At 42.7% G+C, this 13,860-nt stretch overlaps 1 protein-coding gene across 1 annotated transcript in view; it reads right to left on the reverse strand.

Moving 5' to 3' along the window:
* ABCG4 (ATP binding cassette subfamily G member 4) overlaps nt 1-13,860 on the reverse strand; it is an 83,874-nt gene that overhangs the window by 32,284 nt on the left and 37,730 nt on the right. Inside the window, exons 8-11 of the mRNA XM_086956767.1 lie at nt 13,643-13,741; nt 10,610-10,778; nt 9,035-9,135; nt 7,286-7,444 (exon numbers count right to left, since the gene is read on the reverse strand). Coding sequence (XP_086812893.1) covers nt 7,286-7,444; nt 9,035-9,135; nt 10,610-10,778; nt 13,643-13,741 — 528 coding nt within the window. The remainder of the gene's footprint in view (nt 1-7,285; nt 7,445-9,034; nt 9,136-10,609; nt 10,779-13,642; nt 13,742-13,860) is intronic.

Raw genomic sequence — 13,860 nt, forward strand, 5'->3', positions numbered from 1 at the left:
GGCTTATTTCTGCTCACATTGTCTGTGAGGGTATGTTTTACTTCAGAGTGCAACTGCTGCAGCCATTCTTTTCAATGCCATCTCAGAAAGGACATCTAATTGTGGACATTGATACTGTGGTCTTATGCTTGGACTTACGTTTGCAAGGGTGTCTCTATATTCAGAGTGCAACTGTAGCAGCCTTTCTTCTATGTATAATTACAGCCAGTGCTTAATTTGTGAAAGAAAGAATGCCGGTGCCCAAGGCTCTGGTCAAAAGCCGGTACCTGGTGCAATTAAACATCGGTGTACCGAATACCACGGCCAGTGGTCTTTCACCCCCTACCAAACACTCTCTGCCCTTTTTTCTAACACTTGCTGGTTCCTGCTTTCTGTAAGTGATAATTTGCTGTCTTTTTCTTCCTCTGTCTTCACTATCTTGCACTCTGTAAATATCTTATGCCGGAAAAATAAGTGCTGGATCCCAAAAATAAGTGCCGATGACCCCACCGGCAACAACCGGCTCAAATGAAGCACTGATCGGAGCAAATGTGTCTAGTTAAGGACCGTCTTAATTCACATTTACGTCTATGATGATATTTTATCGCATTGGAGTAAAACTGCACCAAACCATCATTCAGAGTTGCTGACGGTGAACTGCATGCTTACATCTGCATTTTAGGTCTGCGGGCATATCTGTTACTTGTGATTGGAACCGCGGCAGACTGTGCTTCAGAGTGCAGCCACAGCAGAATTTCCTCCCCATATACTCTCAGAAAGAGCATCTCATTATTGACATTGATGTGGCCATCTTACATGTGCTTTCTAGTTGTGAGGGTGTTTGTACAGTCCAAGTTGTACTGCAGCAGACCTTCATATGTAAGTAACAGACATGCTGTTGCCAAACGTAAACTGCAGCCCCCCATCTGCATTTAGTGTCAGTGGGGATATTTGCTACCTGCGAGTGAGCAGGTAGCAGCTTTTCTTGTTCATATAAATGTGGTGAGGGCACCTTGCTGCAGAAAGAAGTACTACAGGCTTTAGGGCCGGATTTATATTTCTGTGGATGGGTTACTCTGTCACAACGGTGACGGATATCCCATCCGCTGAAATATAAATTTCAGGATTTATATTTCGGTGGACGGGATATCTGTAACCATTGTGATGGAGTAACTTGTCCGTTGAAATATAAATTCCATTATACCATGCAGGATTTATATTTCGGTGGACGGGATATCTATCACCATTGAAATGGAGTAACTTTTCAGTTTAAATATAAATTCCATTATATCATACAGGATTTATATTTCGGTGGACGGGATATCTGTCACCATTAAAATGGAGTAACTTGTCCGTTGAAATATAAACCATGCCCTTAGTTTCCATGCAATATCTCAGGACATGTCCTCAGTGGATTTACATATGTTCCTCTGACAGTGTCTGTGCGGAAGCTGCTTGATGAGTGGTGTTGTCCTATATGATGGCACTAATAATGCCATTGATTATATTATTTGTGATGTCATTTGAGAAGTCAAGAGCAGTTTGGAGGGCTAGAATAGCTAATCATGCCTGGGGAACTTAAGGTCTGATTTAGATTTTGGTGGACAGGTTACCCCGTCACAACGATGATGGATGTCTCATCCGCTGAAATATAAATCCCATAGGTTATTATGGGGCTTATATTGGAATATCAGTCACCGTTGTGATGGAGTAACCCGTCCACCGAAACCTAACTCAGGCCCTTGGTGTCTTTAGTTCTAGAATTATAGCTATAATGCCTTCTCACCTGTACTTGGAACGTAAGAGTGTTATTGTTAAAAGAGGGGTACTGATTGGTTGAAAAAGATGCATTAGATTAAAAACAAGCACAGGAAACAGCGGAAGACAAATGGTGAATCCAGGGATATGGAAACATCTTCACTAAGCAGAAGCGGATGTACTGCTACGACACAATTAGCAGATTGAGTGCAAATGGGAGCACTTGGGCCACAAAATCAGTGATTGCAGCTGCTGCGCACCGGATTTCCAGACTGAAGTGCACATACTCTGCCTAATGAACGAACTCTCGAGGAATCCTATTATGTTTGCATCTTCTCTTTATTTATTTTTTACTTTGTTAGCTTGCATTTTATTTTCAGCTAGTCCCTCCTGCCTTTTTAACCCCTTGTTATGGCAGCTGTGCCAGTTTAACCAGTTTTAGAGGTCATCACATGATACTCTGACCTTGAATTACATAAATGTTTATGAATTGAACTCTCTAATTGGGTAATATCTAGGCCCCTATAAAATTGTAATTAGTCTTGCAATACAGACTTTACAGAAGATCTTTTATATTTATATGCAGACTACTTTGCTGAATTTCAGACATCACCTGACCAGCCCCCTGCTATCCTCACCTCCTCTCATTCCTTCGTGCCTCTTTTTGCAGATCACTGTGCTTCTCCATACTCTCTCACCCCCTCAAACGACTGTCATCCAACTCATCCTTTGCTTTATATGCTTGCCTAGAGTCTACTCTCTCACCCCTATCTATACGCATACGTGAAGTGCACCCTCACCCCTTTCTATACACTTACCCAAAGTCCACTCTCCCACCCCATCTATACACTTACCCAAAGTCCAATCTCCCACCCCTATCTATATACTTACCTAAATTCTACTCTCGCCCCATCTATACACTTACCTAAACTCTAATCTTGCACCCTATCTATACACTTACCTAAGGTCCACTCTCTCACCTCATCTAAACACTTAAATACTTACTTAAAGTCCACTCTCACCCCAACTATAAACTTACCCAAAGTCCACTCTCCTACCCCATCTAAACACTTACCTAAAGTCCACTCTCACCCCTATCTACACTTACCTAAAGTCCACTCTCAACCCTATCTATACACTTACCTAAAGTCCACTCTACCACCCCATCTATACACTTACCTAAAGTCCACTCTCTCACCCCATCTATGCACTTACCTAAAGTCCACTCTCAACCCTATCTGTACACTTACCTAAAGTCCACTCTCAACCCTATCTATACACTTACCTAAAGTCCACTCTCAACCCTATCTATACACTTACCTAAAGTCCACTCTCAACCCTATCTATACACTTACCTAAAGTCCACTCTCAACCCTATATATACCTAAAGTCCACTCTCAACCCTATCTATACACTTTCCTAAAGTCCACTCTCAACCCTATCTATACACTTACCTAAAGTCGTCTTTCACCCTATCTGAACACTTAACCAAAGTCCACTCTCCCACCCCATCTATACACTTACCCAAAGTCCACTCTCCCACTCCGTCTATTCACTTACCTAAGGTTCACACTCCCACCCCATCTATACACTTACCTAAAGTTCACACTCCCACCCCATCTATACATTTACCTAAAGTCCACTCTCAACCCTATCTATACACTTACCTAAAGTCCACTCTCAACCCTATCTATACCTAAAGTCCACTCTCAACCCTATCTATACTCTTACCTAAAGTCGGCTATCACCCTATCTGAACACTTACCCAAAGTCCACTCTCCCACCCCATCTATACACTTAACCAAAGTCCACTCTCCCACTCCATCTATTCACTTACCTAAGGTCCACACTCCCACCCCATCTATACACTTACATTAAGTCCTCTCTCTCTCACCCCTATCTTTGCAATTACCTAAACTCCAATCTCCCACCCCATCTATACACTTACCTAAGGTCCACTCTCTCACCTCATTAAAACACTTACTTAAACGCTTACCTAAAGTCCACTATTACCCCATCCTTTTTTTTTTAAGCATAGTTTTTATTGAGTTTCCATAGGCAAGAATATACACTCATTCAACAGGTGAGACAAACTGTGGTATATTGACATTTAGTGCCATCAAGGCTCAAAGATGCGCCAAGCGGTGTGCACACGTAGCCATCTAGACATTAAAGAAAACTAAAGTTTTTCTATTAAACGAACCATTAAATCTCTAAGAGAAAAGAAAAACAACAAAAAAAGTAAAACAAACAAAATTACCTCCCTCCCCCCTGGTCCGTTGGTCCATGCTGCGCATTAGAACTTAAGAAAAATTGCATTCACTGATTTGACTGTATGAAGATATAAAATCCCACACTGTGGAGCACTCATATTCATACATCCCTAAGCATTAACAATAGAATATAGCCTGATGTCATTCAATTGCGAGCGGGTTGTCTGTAGGGGAAAGGGGAACTGCAGGCGACAGGAGTGTGGATCTTACAGACACATCTCCACCCTTAACATCGACACCAAGATCTTTGCTAGTGTGCTGTTCTCCCGTTCGATCTGGGTCAATCAGACCCATCATCACTGGATTGAAACTGGCTTTAATCCGACAAGACAGGGGACAGACAACACTAAAAGGCTACAGCACATTTTGGACATTACCAAGAGATCATGCAAGGAAGCGCTCTCCCTCTCTATTGATGCTGAGAAAGCATTCGATCGTGTCCTTGTTTCAGGCGCTCCGCTACATCGGGTTGGGTGAGACATTTCTGAATTGGATAGGATGTATCTACAGTGCCCCCAGGGCGGCTGTCCGGGTGAATGGAGTATCTTCGGCCCATTCACGATCAAGAAAGCACTTGTCAGGGATGCCCCCTCTCCCCACTCCTATAAGCACTCTAAATGGAGTCCTTATCGCAGCGCATTAGAGATCTCCCACAGGTTTCTGGTATCCGCTTTGGCACACAGACACATATAATTAGCATGTATGCAGATGATGTAATATTCTTGCTAGCAGACCCAATGCACTCGCTACCGAGGCTACTGAAAGAACTAATGAGCTTCCGGGATGTCTCAGGGTTTAAGGTCAACTTGGCTAAGTCCCAGATATTGAGGCTGTCGGTCAACCCTGCGTACAAATCAGTACTCCGAGTCCTATTCCCTCTGACCTGGGCAGCTGACACTATCCCGTACCTGGGGCTGCAGCTTGCTCCCACAGTTGCTAAGACCATGGCAATCAACTAGAGGATCCTTTTAGATCAAACAACTAAGTCACTGATGGAATGGGGAGACTGCGACTGGCTTGGTCAGAATGCATCGTAGCAGTTAAGATGACAGTGCTGCTGTGAATCCTCTATATTTTTCAAACAATCCTGATAGTCCCCACGCGATGCCGCAGTCACTACAACTAGCTATCAACAACTTTGTGTGGGGCGGGAAGAAGCTGCACCTACCAGCTAAGCAACTGGCAAGGCCAAAGGGTGAAGAAGGACTAGGACTCCCCATGATCAGTAGATACTATCAAGCCACGCAGCTTAGATATGTCGTGGAAAGGAACAGGCCCCATGACGACAGGCGCCTTATCTCTAAACTTTATGCTATGCTCTCGAGAGAGGATGCACCCGCTGGGACTAGGGGCAGGGCAACGTGGGAAGAAGAACTAAGGCATACACTCTCTTCCAAGGAATGAGCAGACCTATTTCACAGAGCGCACCACACCACACACAACATAGCGGGTACAGAAGCAGCCTACAAGGTTGCATCATATTGGTACTATACCCCAGCACGGATACACAAGTGGGACAAAGGACGCTCAGAGCTGTGCTAGAGGGGATGTGGACAGATGGGTTCTCTGTTGCATCTCTTATGGCACTGCCCCAAACTTGCTAGGTTTTGGGAACAGGTATTAACTGATATTGATGCCGCATTTGACACTTCAATCCCGCGCTTCCCGGCGTACACTATTCTTGTGTTACAACTTTCTGAACTTTCAGCAGTCAACAGAATATGCCACCGATCCGACGAGGCAAACTACAAATCCCAGCAGCCTCAAGCCCTAGACCGCTGACACACAGTGACAACAACGTGAACGGATGTTAAAAGATCCGTTCCGGTGATCGTCACTTGCTGCATATTCTGTGCAGAAGCGGCTGGATTTCACGCAGTGTAATCTTTCTTTCCTGGAGTCAGCGAGAGGGCGGTAAGGGTGACGCAGTCACAATTCTCTCTTCTGTTTCTTTGAACGTGACATTACTTTTCTCCCTCCGAAACTCTCCTGTAGCCTTGACCCTGCTACTATCATTCGGGAGCCAGAGTGGCTAACAAGTAGAGGTGGAGGCTTGCTCAGTATAACCCCTTAAGGTCTGTTCAGAGCAAAACCTATCGAAGAGGCTTTGTATCTAAAGGTTCAAGAGTTCATTTTTCAGTAAGGCTGTACCAATCGCATATCGTTCTACAGAGAAGCAATATGGCATTATGAGAGCTTCAGGTACAGATAACGATTCCGATCAGATCAAAGCTGTCATTATTCTTGATATTTCGTATACTTCTTATTGGAGCAAAAATCAAGTGAGAATCTACTGTTGTGAACATTAACAACAGTGTCTTGTTACTACTGATGGATAAAAAAGGGCATGTGCATTGAAAGGCCTTATACATCAGAATAATTCTGATGTGGTGATCCATGTAGAATCATAATATTTCTTTTCTCAGCAGGGGGAACTGGTGTTGCAAGGTTGTTTTATATTTGTGGTGGGTAAGAATCAGGCATGATTATGTGTGAATGGTTACCTGGTTGTATAAGTCATAGCATTAAATGTATTTCTCCTTCATAAACAAATGTTTTGAGAAAAGAGAGAGCTTTCGGATGACCAAAGGCACTCTCCTACTAGAGTGATATACAGCTCAGCATTATTTTATTTTACGGGTATTTAGGGACCTATAAAATAGTAAATATATATATATATATTCTCATGATATCAATAGTGTAGTGATACTGATTGCCTTTTCTTTATGTTTGTTTATTTTATAGGTCTCCCTCTCCTCTGTCCCCATCCTTCCCTTCCCTCGCTTAAACTCCTCTACCGTCTGTGCAATTATAGCTTCAGAGGGTGAGGGGTTTGAGAGGTGGACCCACTTGAGCATAGAACTAATCCTGGGAGTTTGGAATAACACATTAACAACTCGATTTGTCCAACCTCCTGATGTTCCACTCCATGTGGGGTCGTCAGATGGTCCTGGTACTGAACGCCACACACCAGGGTATATTGGCACATTGGGGCTCAGGGGACGTCCCAGAGCATACCTGTTGGCCGCGTTGGCTGTGGTCGACCCTGGCAATGGAACGATTATCTTTGGTAGTTGAAAAAAAAGCAGAGACATATGCGGAATCTGAGCCCTGTTGATACGACTGTTTGTTGGCTCGCTCCTCTTCATATCTACCTGTACTGTCATATCTACACTGTTGTGCCCTTTATTCATGCACCGCACCTTGCATCCCTACACAGCTCTCAGCATAACTTCTTCAATGCTTCTCCTACCAAGAGCCCTTATTTTCTTTACCTGTAAGGAGGTTGAAGCCGCTCCAATCAGGAGGCCGAGAGACTGGGCCACCAATGCTGTGCTCGTGGCGAGGGCGGAGAAAAGCAGAAAGCGGGTGGCCTCTGGAGGTTGCGCTGTCATCCAGTACACAATACTGCAGTAAGTAATGGGACAGATGACCTGCAACAGAGAAGAAATCAAATGTGGAGTATTCCAAAAGAGTAGAGACAAAAGACCTTCATTTAGAGAGCGACATGTCACGACGTAATAGAACATGTTACATTGCAGAATAACAAAGAGACAAAAGGGGATATTTACAATAATATGTTTGAGCGCTGTGTTACTCCAAAATTGGTAACGCCGTGCTCCAACATATTTTAAACACAGAGATGTACCGTATTTACAAAAATACAGCGCACCCCGGTGTGTCCCCTAGCGCTAAAAAAGCTGCGTAGCGCCAGCGCATGCATCTTTGCGCCATGTTGCAAGGGTGCCCGTTCTGCAGGGGCGATTTTTATGTGCAGGGAGAGACAACTTTCTGCACAGTAAACAATCTTTAAAGGCGATTTGCTGTTTCTATTTGTGCTGCAAAATGCAGCACACATAGAAAAAGCAAAATACGAGGATAAATTAATAATTTCTCCTCGTATCACCATCCTAAGACCAGGTTTCACCTGGACTTAGTTTTTGGCACTTACTTATCCTTGTAAATATGGGGCAGCATCAAAAAGCAATGTGGAACGCCCACTGCAACACTCATTGCACGCCCCTCTCATGCTAAGTGAAGCGTGAAAAGGAGCCTTCTTTACAAGGCGGCATTAAGCCACATTTAGTGACGTTCTGGTGGCGACATCCCCTTGTAAATACGCCCTATAGAGTTGGTTAAAAAACACACAAGTGATTAAAGAAAACCTGGAGTAAAACTACAGAAGGAGAGAACAGGTGAAAAACTGCCAATAAAGAACATATATAGGGTGGGAATCTGCAGAAAGATCTTGTAAAAAAAAATCTAGAGAAACAGAAAAAAATTGGAAAAACTACTGAAAAACAGACAGCAGGTAAAAAACCCTGCACACATATTTACCGGGGGAGAGGGACAGAGAAGCAGCTCTGAAGAGAAAAAAATGCAAGGGAACAAAGATGAGGCAAAAAAACACAGAGGGTTGATGATTAGGTGGAAAACCAGGATGTCAATATTGGGTGGGGAAGTGCAGTTACCCAGACAGCACATGAAAAAGGGAAACAGCCAAGATCAACTAAAAATATCTGATGAACTTAAATAATGGGGAAGCCAGCAGGAAACATAGCTCCGACGATAACCTGCAGAGAAACATAGGCCTAGTGAAAAACAGCAGAGGAACAAATCAAGAAAAGCAAGTGCCAAGAAAAAACAGCAGGTGAAAAATAGAATAGTCCAAAAACAAGGAAGGAGGAGAAGAGAGGTGAAAACCACAAATCTGCCAAAAAACAGCAGAGGAGTACATTACATGAACACGTGCATAGGAAAAATAGGAAGTTAAACACTACAGAGGAAAAAACTGAGAAAATGAAAAAATGCGAACAACCAGGTGCACCAGGGTAACAAAATACTACTTTAAAAAAACAACAGAGCAACAGACAGCGGGACCACAAGTAACAGTGGAACTGAGATCAGGTGAAAAACTGCAAAGAAAGTGAAATACGTTGAAAAGCAACAAAGCAACAGAATTTCCGTGCAAAGAAGAGACAGGAACAGAATAAGGCCAGATATGTTGAGAATGGGAGCCGCACCTGAAAAGGCACATCAGCCATGGTCTTTGCCAGGTAGTACGCCTTCAAACTGTACCAGTAGTTGAGGTGTTCTCTTAGGAAAACAGACATTTCCAGTGGGACTGCAGAGAGAGAAGGAGAGAGAGAATAAAAAAAAAACTGAGACAGAGAGCAATATATTAGCTGAGCGGGTATGATGTAGAAGCTTACATATCCCTCCCGCTTAAGAGCTAACAGGGGGCACCTACAGACACCATTACCAACAATCTACTGCAATGCGGCATCTTTAGCAGCTGCAGGTGCACTGTTGGTAACACTAGATGTAAACACACACCTTTTGTTTTATTGCAACATGTTGTTGCTGGCAAGTCTAAGGGGCCGATTCACATAACTAATCTGAGATAAAATCCTAAACTTACTACTTTTGGTATTCACAGAAGGCATTTAGTAGTAGTAAAGTTAGGATTTTGTCTTAAGTTTGACTTAAGACAGTCTTAAGACAAACTTAAGACAGACTTAAGACAGACTTAAGACAGACTTAAGACAGACTTAAGACAGACTTAAGACAGACTTAAGACAGACTTAAGACAGACTTAAGACAGACTTAAGACAGACTTAAGACAGACTTAAGACAGACTTAGGAAAGACTTAGGAAAGACTTAGGAAAGACTTAGGAAAGACTTAGGAAAGACTTAGGAAAGTCTTAAGACAGACTTAAGACAGACTCAAGACAAAATACTATTTTTACTACTACTAAATGCCTTCTGTGAATACCAAAAGTAGTAAGTTTAGGATTTTGTCTCAGATTACTTCTGTGAATCGGGCCCTAAGGGAAGATTACATCTGTTCAGTTAAGATGAAAGCGTATGGACGCTGATCAGTCTTTAGATCTTCAGTCAAAAGAAAAACCAGCAATTGTTCCGGAAATCAAACATTTGCTATATTGAGAAGAACATTGTGTTTGAAGAGATAAAAATGTTCTCATCTTGTAAAAGTGAAATTCAGCCGTCTTCCTTCCTTCATAACAACCATTGTATTTTGTGAACGGTCAGCAGTAGGGAGACAGGATAGGTGACCCATCCACTACCGCCAAGCAGCTTGCCATAAAATTATTTATTTTGTCATGGAAGTGAAATCTAGCACGCCAACAAATAGGCACGTGCTGTAGGAAATGGAGCGCAGGCCTGGGAGAAGCTATATACTGCGACGGGTCATTAAGTGGGAAAATGGACAATCTACTAAGGTGGTCCCCACAGAGTCATCGGGGTCTAAACCAGCTATGGTTGATCTGGGTGGGGGAATTTCGACAGACAATGAAGAGGGAAAATGTATTATATATTTAATTTCCCCTCATCATCGTCTGTCAAAATCTCCCCGACCCCACCGCTTTTACCTGCACGGGCCGCGGCTGGTCCAAACACTAGACATGCACCAAAATAGCTCGACTGTGGGGAATACCAGCAACCTTAGCCCTAACAATTTCGACAACCCGCCTGTCTTGCTTTTTCTCTTGTTGGTCCTATTTGTGACAGGCAAAGCCCATGCATATATGAACTTGGATCGCTCCCACCAGGCATGCTTTCACATGCGTCTTACATGTGAGGACGGTGGGCATCAGCGCGGCGAACATGAGGAAGAGCATGGAGAAGAAGAGGAAACCCGTGTTGTTGAAGACCTTTCCCGCGTCGTTCCCGATTCGCAGGTAGAGCAGGCCAATGAGCACCCCGATACAGATGTGGGACATGAACCGCAGGTGGGTCAGTACCTGCAGGCATTGGGGAAAAGTAAAAGACAAAGATGAGCACAGGTAGTTAAACTTCATTCAAAAAGAGGCAGCCAGCGAGAAGCAAGAATAGTTACTGGCAATATCCAAGATTAGTATTTGGTACCCTTGACCTAGAAGTGGTGGGAAACAGATTTCTCAAATCCCAGACTATGCAGCATATAAAATACCCAGAACACTCAGCCCTTCACTTACTTTCATTAGTTTGTTTTCTGTTTATTTATTTATTTGACGTTTGATATGTCCAGATGAACTGCAATGGACTGTTAGAGAACAGATCGGGGATTATCATTTGAGGAACTCCTGGTTAGACCTTAGAAGTTAGTACGAAGCAGGCAGTGCAGGCTTAGGGACCCAGGCTCAAAGAAATGGAGGTAGGGACCCAACAGAGACTTTAAAACCTTGCTGGCTTATAAAAACACAATCCATTCAATCAAACACTGTTGCTAGGAAGTGATGGATTATGAGGTCAGTTTTCAGTTTAATTCATTCTGCACTCCTAACTCTGTTCCCTGCCACAAAGAGGTACAACTGCTGCTCTCCAGTGTGACATACAGGTTGGCCAATGATCCTTATGAGAGGCATGCTAAAGGTGTGAACCAATCAATGGTGAAAACATCGTACAACACAAGAACTGCATCAAATGTCCACACAGATGCACTGAATAACCAGATAATTCTCCACCAGCACACAACTTGCAACCCTGAAACACACATTTCTGCAAGGCAACACTTCTCACAGCACTGACATTAGTTGAAGCACTTCAACAATCCTAATACCGCAAAGATATGTTTAGAAACACTGACGTTCATGAGAATTTGTATATTAAGGGGATTACATTTTAAAATAAAGGAGATGTATAGCTACATTCATTTTATGAATAAGCATGGCGAACTTTAAATTTTGTTAGTGCAGTAATGGCACCCTGAAAATCACCATTGTTTTTAAAATGTGTTATTCTCCCAGTTGTCACACCATGCAGCTAAAGTGGTGCCCATGTTTGTTCCCACGCAACTGCAGCTGAAGCAGGTAACTCACTTTCTAATTTCTTTTATTGCAAACCAAATATTCAGTTTGTAAAGTAGGATCAATGCTAAAAAAAGAACAGACAACCTGGGGCACAAATAAAGAAGCATTCACCACTGCAAGCCAATCATGTCACTGAGCTTAGTGTCCGGTCCACACTAAGCACTTTCTTGACTTGTAAGTCATACAGTTTAATTCCACTCCACTTCGCAGATTACTTTGCTGTCAGGTAGACAAAATTATGTGCTCAGACCCTCCACAGCCCGAGGCAAAAAAGTACAGGGAGCTCTTTGCATTATAAAACAAGTAAATAGTTATGCTGCAAATGTGCGTTTACCCCCTCATACGAGCAAATGTCATTCAGACACCTGGACTAAATAGGTTTCCTCATATTTTCGAATTTGCGTGTTTACAGTATAATGCAGCACCATCACTGCATTCAAATCCAGGGGTTCAAAATTAAGTGCTAGGGCTCAGCATAAAGCAAACATCACACAAAATCCAGAAATAGGTCTGGGAACACAATTGAAAGCTGTTAAAAGGAAGCAAAGGAAGAAATGGGGCCCAAAAAAGCAAAGAAAGACCCTGGAATTGCAAAAGATGGCCCTTTCAAGGAAGAAGTACTGAGAGAAGCAGAGCTGAGAAGAAAGTGGGAGGGAAGCAGCTGTCATTTGTCAAAACTGCATATTTTGAGAAAACATTTCAAACACTTCCCTCCTCTATCCCTCCTTGACTCACCTCAAAACTCATTTTACTACTATGATCCCCAAAATAACACTTCCTAGACTCGTTCCTCCCGTATCCCTCCTCGGACTCATCCCAAACCTCATTTTACGACTATGAACAACCCTTTCTAGACTCTTCCCCCCCTTTAACTAAACCCAAACCTCTCTAACTAATATGATCTCCCAAATAAAACTGTCTAGACTATTCCCTCCTCTATCCCTCCATCCTTGTCAATCAAACAAACAGACTCACGTGTCCACCGCTCAAACTAACAATTTATATTTTCCTATACTAATCCACCACTAATCCTTTGGGTTCCAGAGTAGCAGGCTGCTCGCTGAAAAACACTTTCGCTCCAGTCAGGGGTAGTAAGCGCAATATAAATACAATTACAATTGCAAAATGCCTTGCAGCTATGACCAAACACACTAAGCAAGGATTCCACAGACTCCATACATGTCAAATCAATCCCTGCTTGGTGCATTTCAAATACACTTTTCTTTGTTTCTGTGGATGTACACAAGTACTTTCTCTAAAATACGACAAAAATGGCCTCTTCCACTCAAAACCAAACATCCATTGTAATGGATTATGATGAAAGGCCTAAATTAAAATATAGAGAGTATGAATGTTTGAGTAATTTTGACTCGCATACCCAAATACTTAATGAAATTACTTCCTTTGTTCTTCTGCTAACATCCACAACAAAGCAACATAGAGTACTTATCTCACCCTGACACTAGAAATGTATACTGCAGCTGAGACTTGCAAATCACTTGTATGTCTTCTGACTGCAATAACCTAAAGCATGTCAAATAAATTAATATTCCAGAATTTAGTAATGATTGTATTCAAGTAGGCCATGTGCTCTCTTCCTCTGACGTTCAACATGGTGTGAAAATAATCCAAAAAATTGGACTCTTCAATACAATTAAATTGTAACGGAGCAGCCGGCTTATAGCCAAAATCCATGATCTACAGAAGTTTTGGAAACCACTCTTATCAGAGCCCCATGTACAATGTTCGACTTCGCTGAACCAGTAGAAAGAGAAGCTGTGCACTTGTATGGTGTGTGATGGATTCTGAGCACTTACCGTGTCTCTCATGATGGAGAGAAAGGTCCGCTTGAACAGGATGCAGAATTGCGTCATGGTGCTCGTGGCAAAGGTATGGCTCTCCATAGCAACTACTTCCTATGGTAAAAGGGGCAAAAGGTCAAGTGAAGTCCAAGATGGGTTAGGGAAATTGCATTTTGAAACAACAGAGAAGAAGATGGTGTGCATTGTTCCTGAGGAACCTGATGCACAGAGCA

The sequence above is a fragment of the Lissotriton vulgaris genome, chromosome 2_1 (assembly GCF_964263255.1).
Source record: "Lissotriton vulgaris chromosome 2_1, aLisVul1.2, whole genome shotgun sequence".
Lineage (NCBI taxonomy): Eukaryota > Metazoa > Chordata > Amphibia > Caudata > Salamandridae > Lissotriton > Lissotriton vulgaris.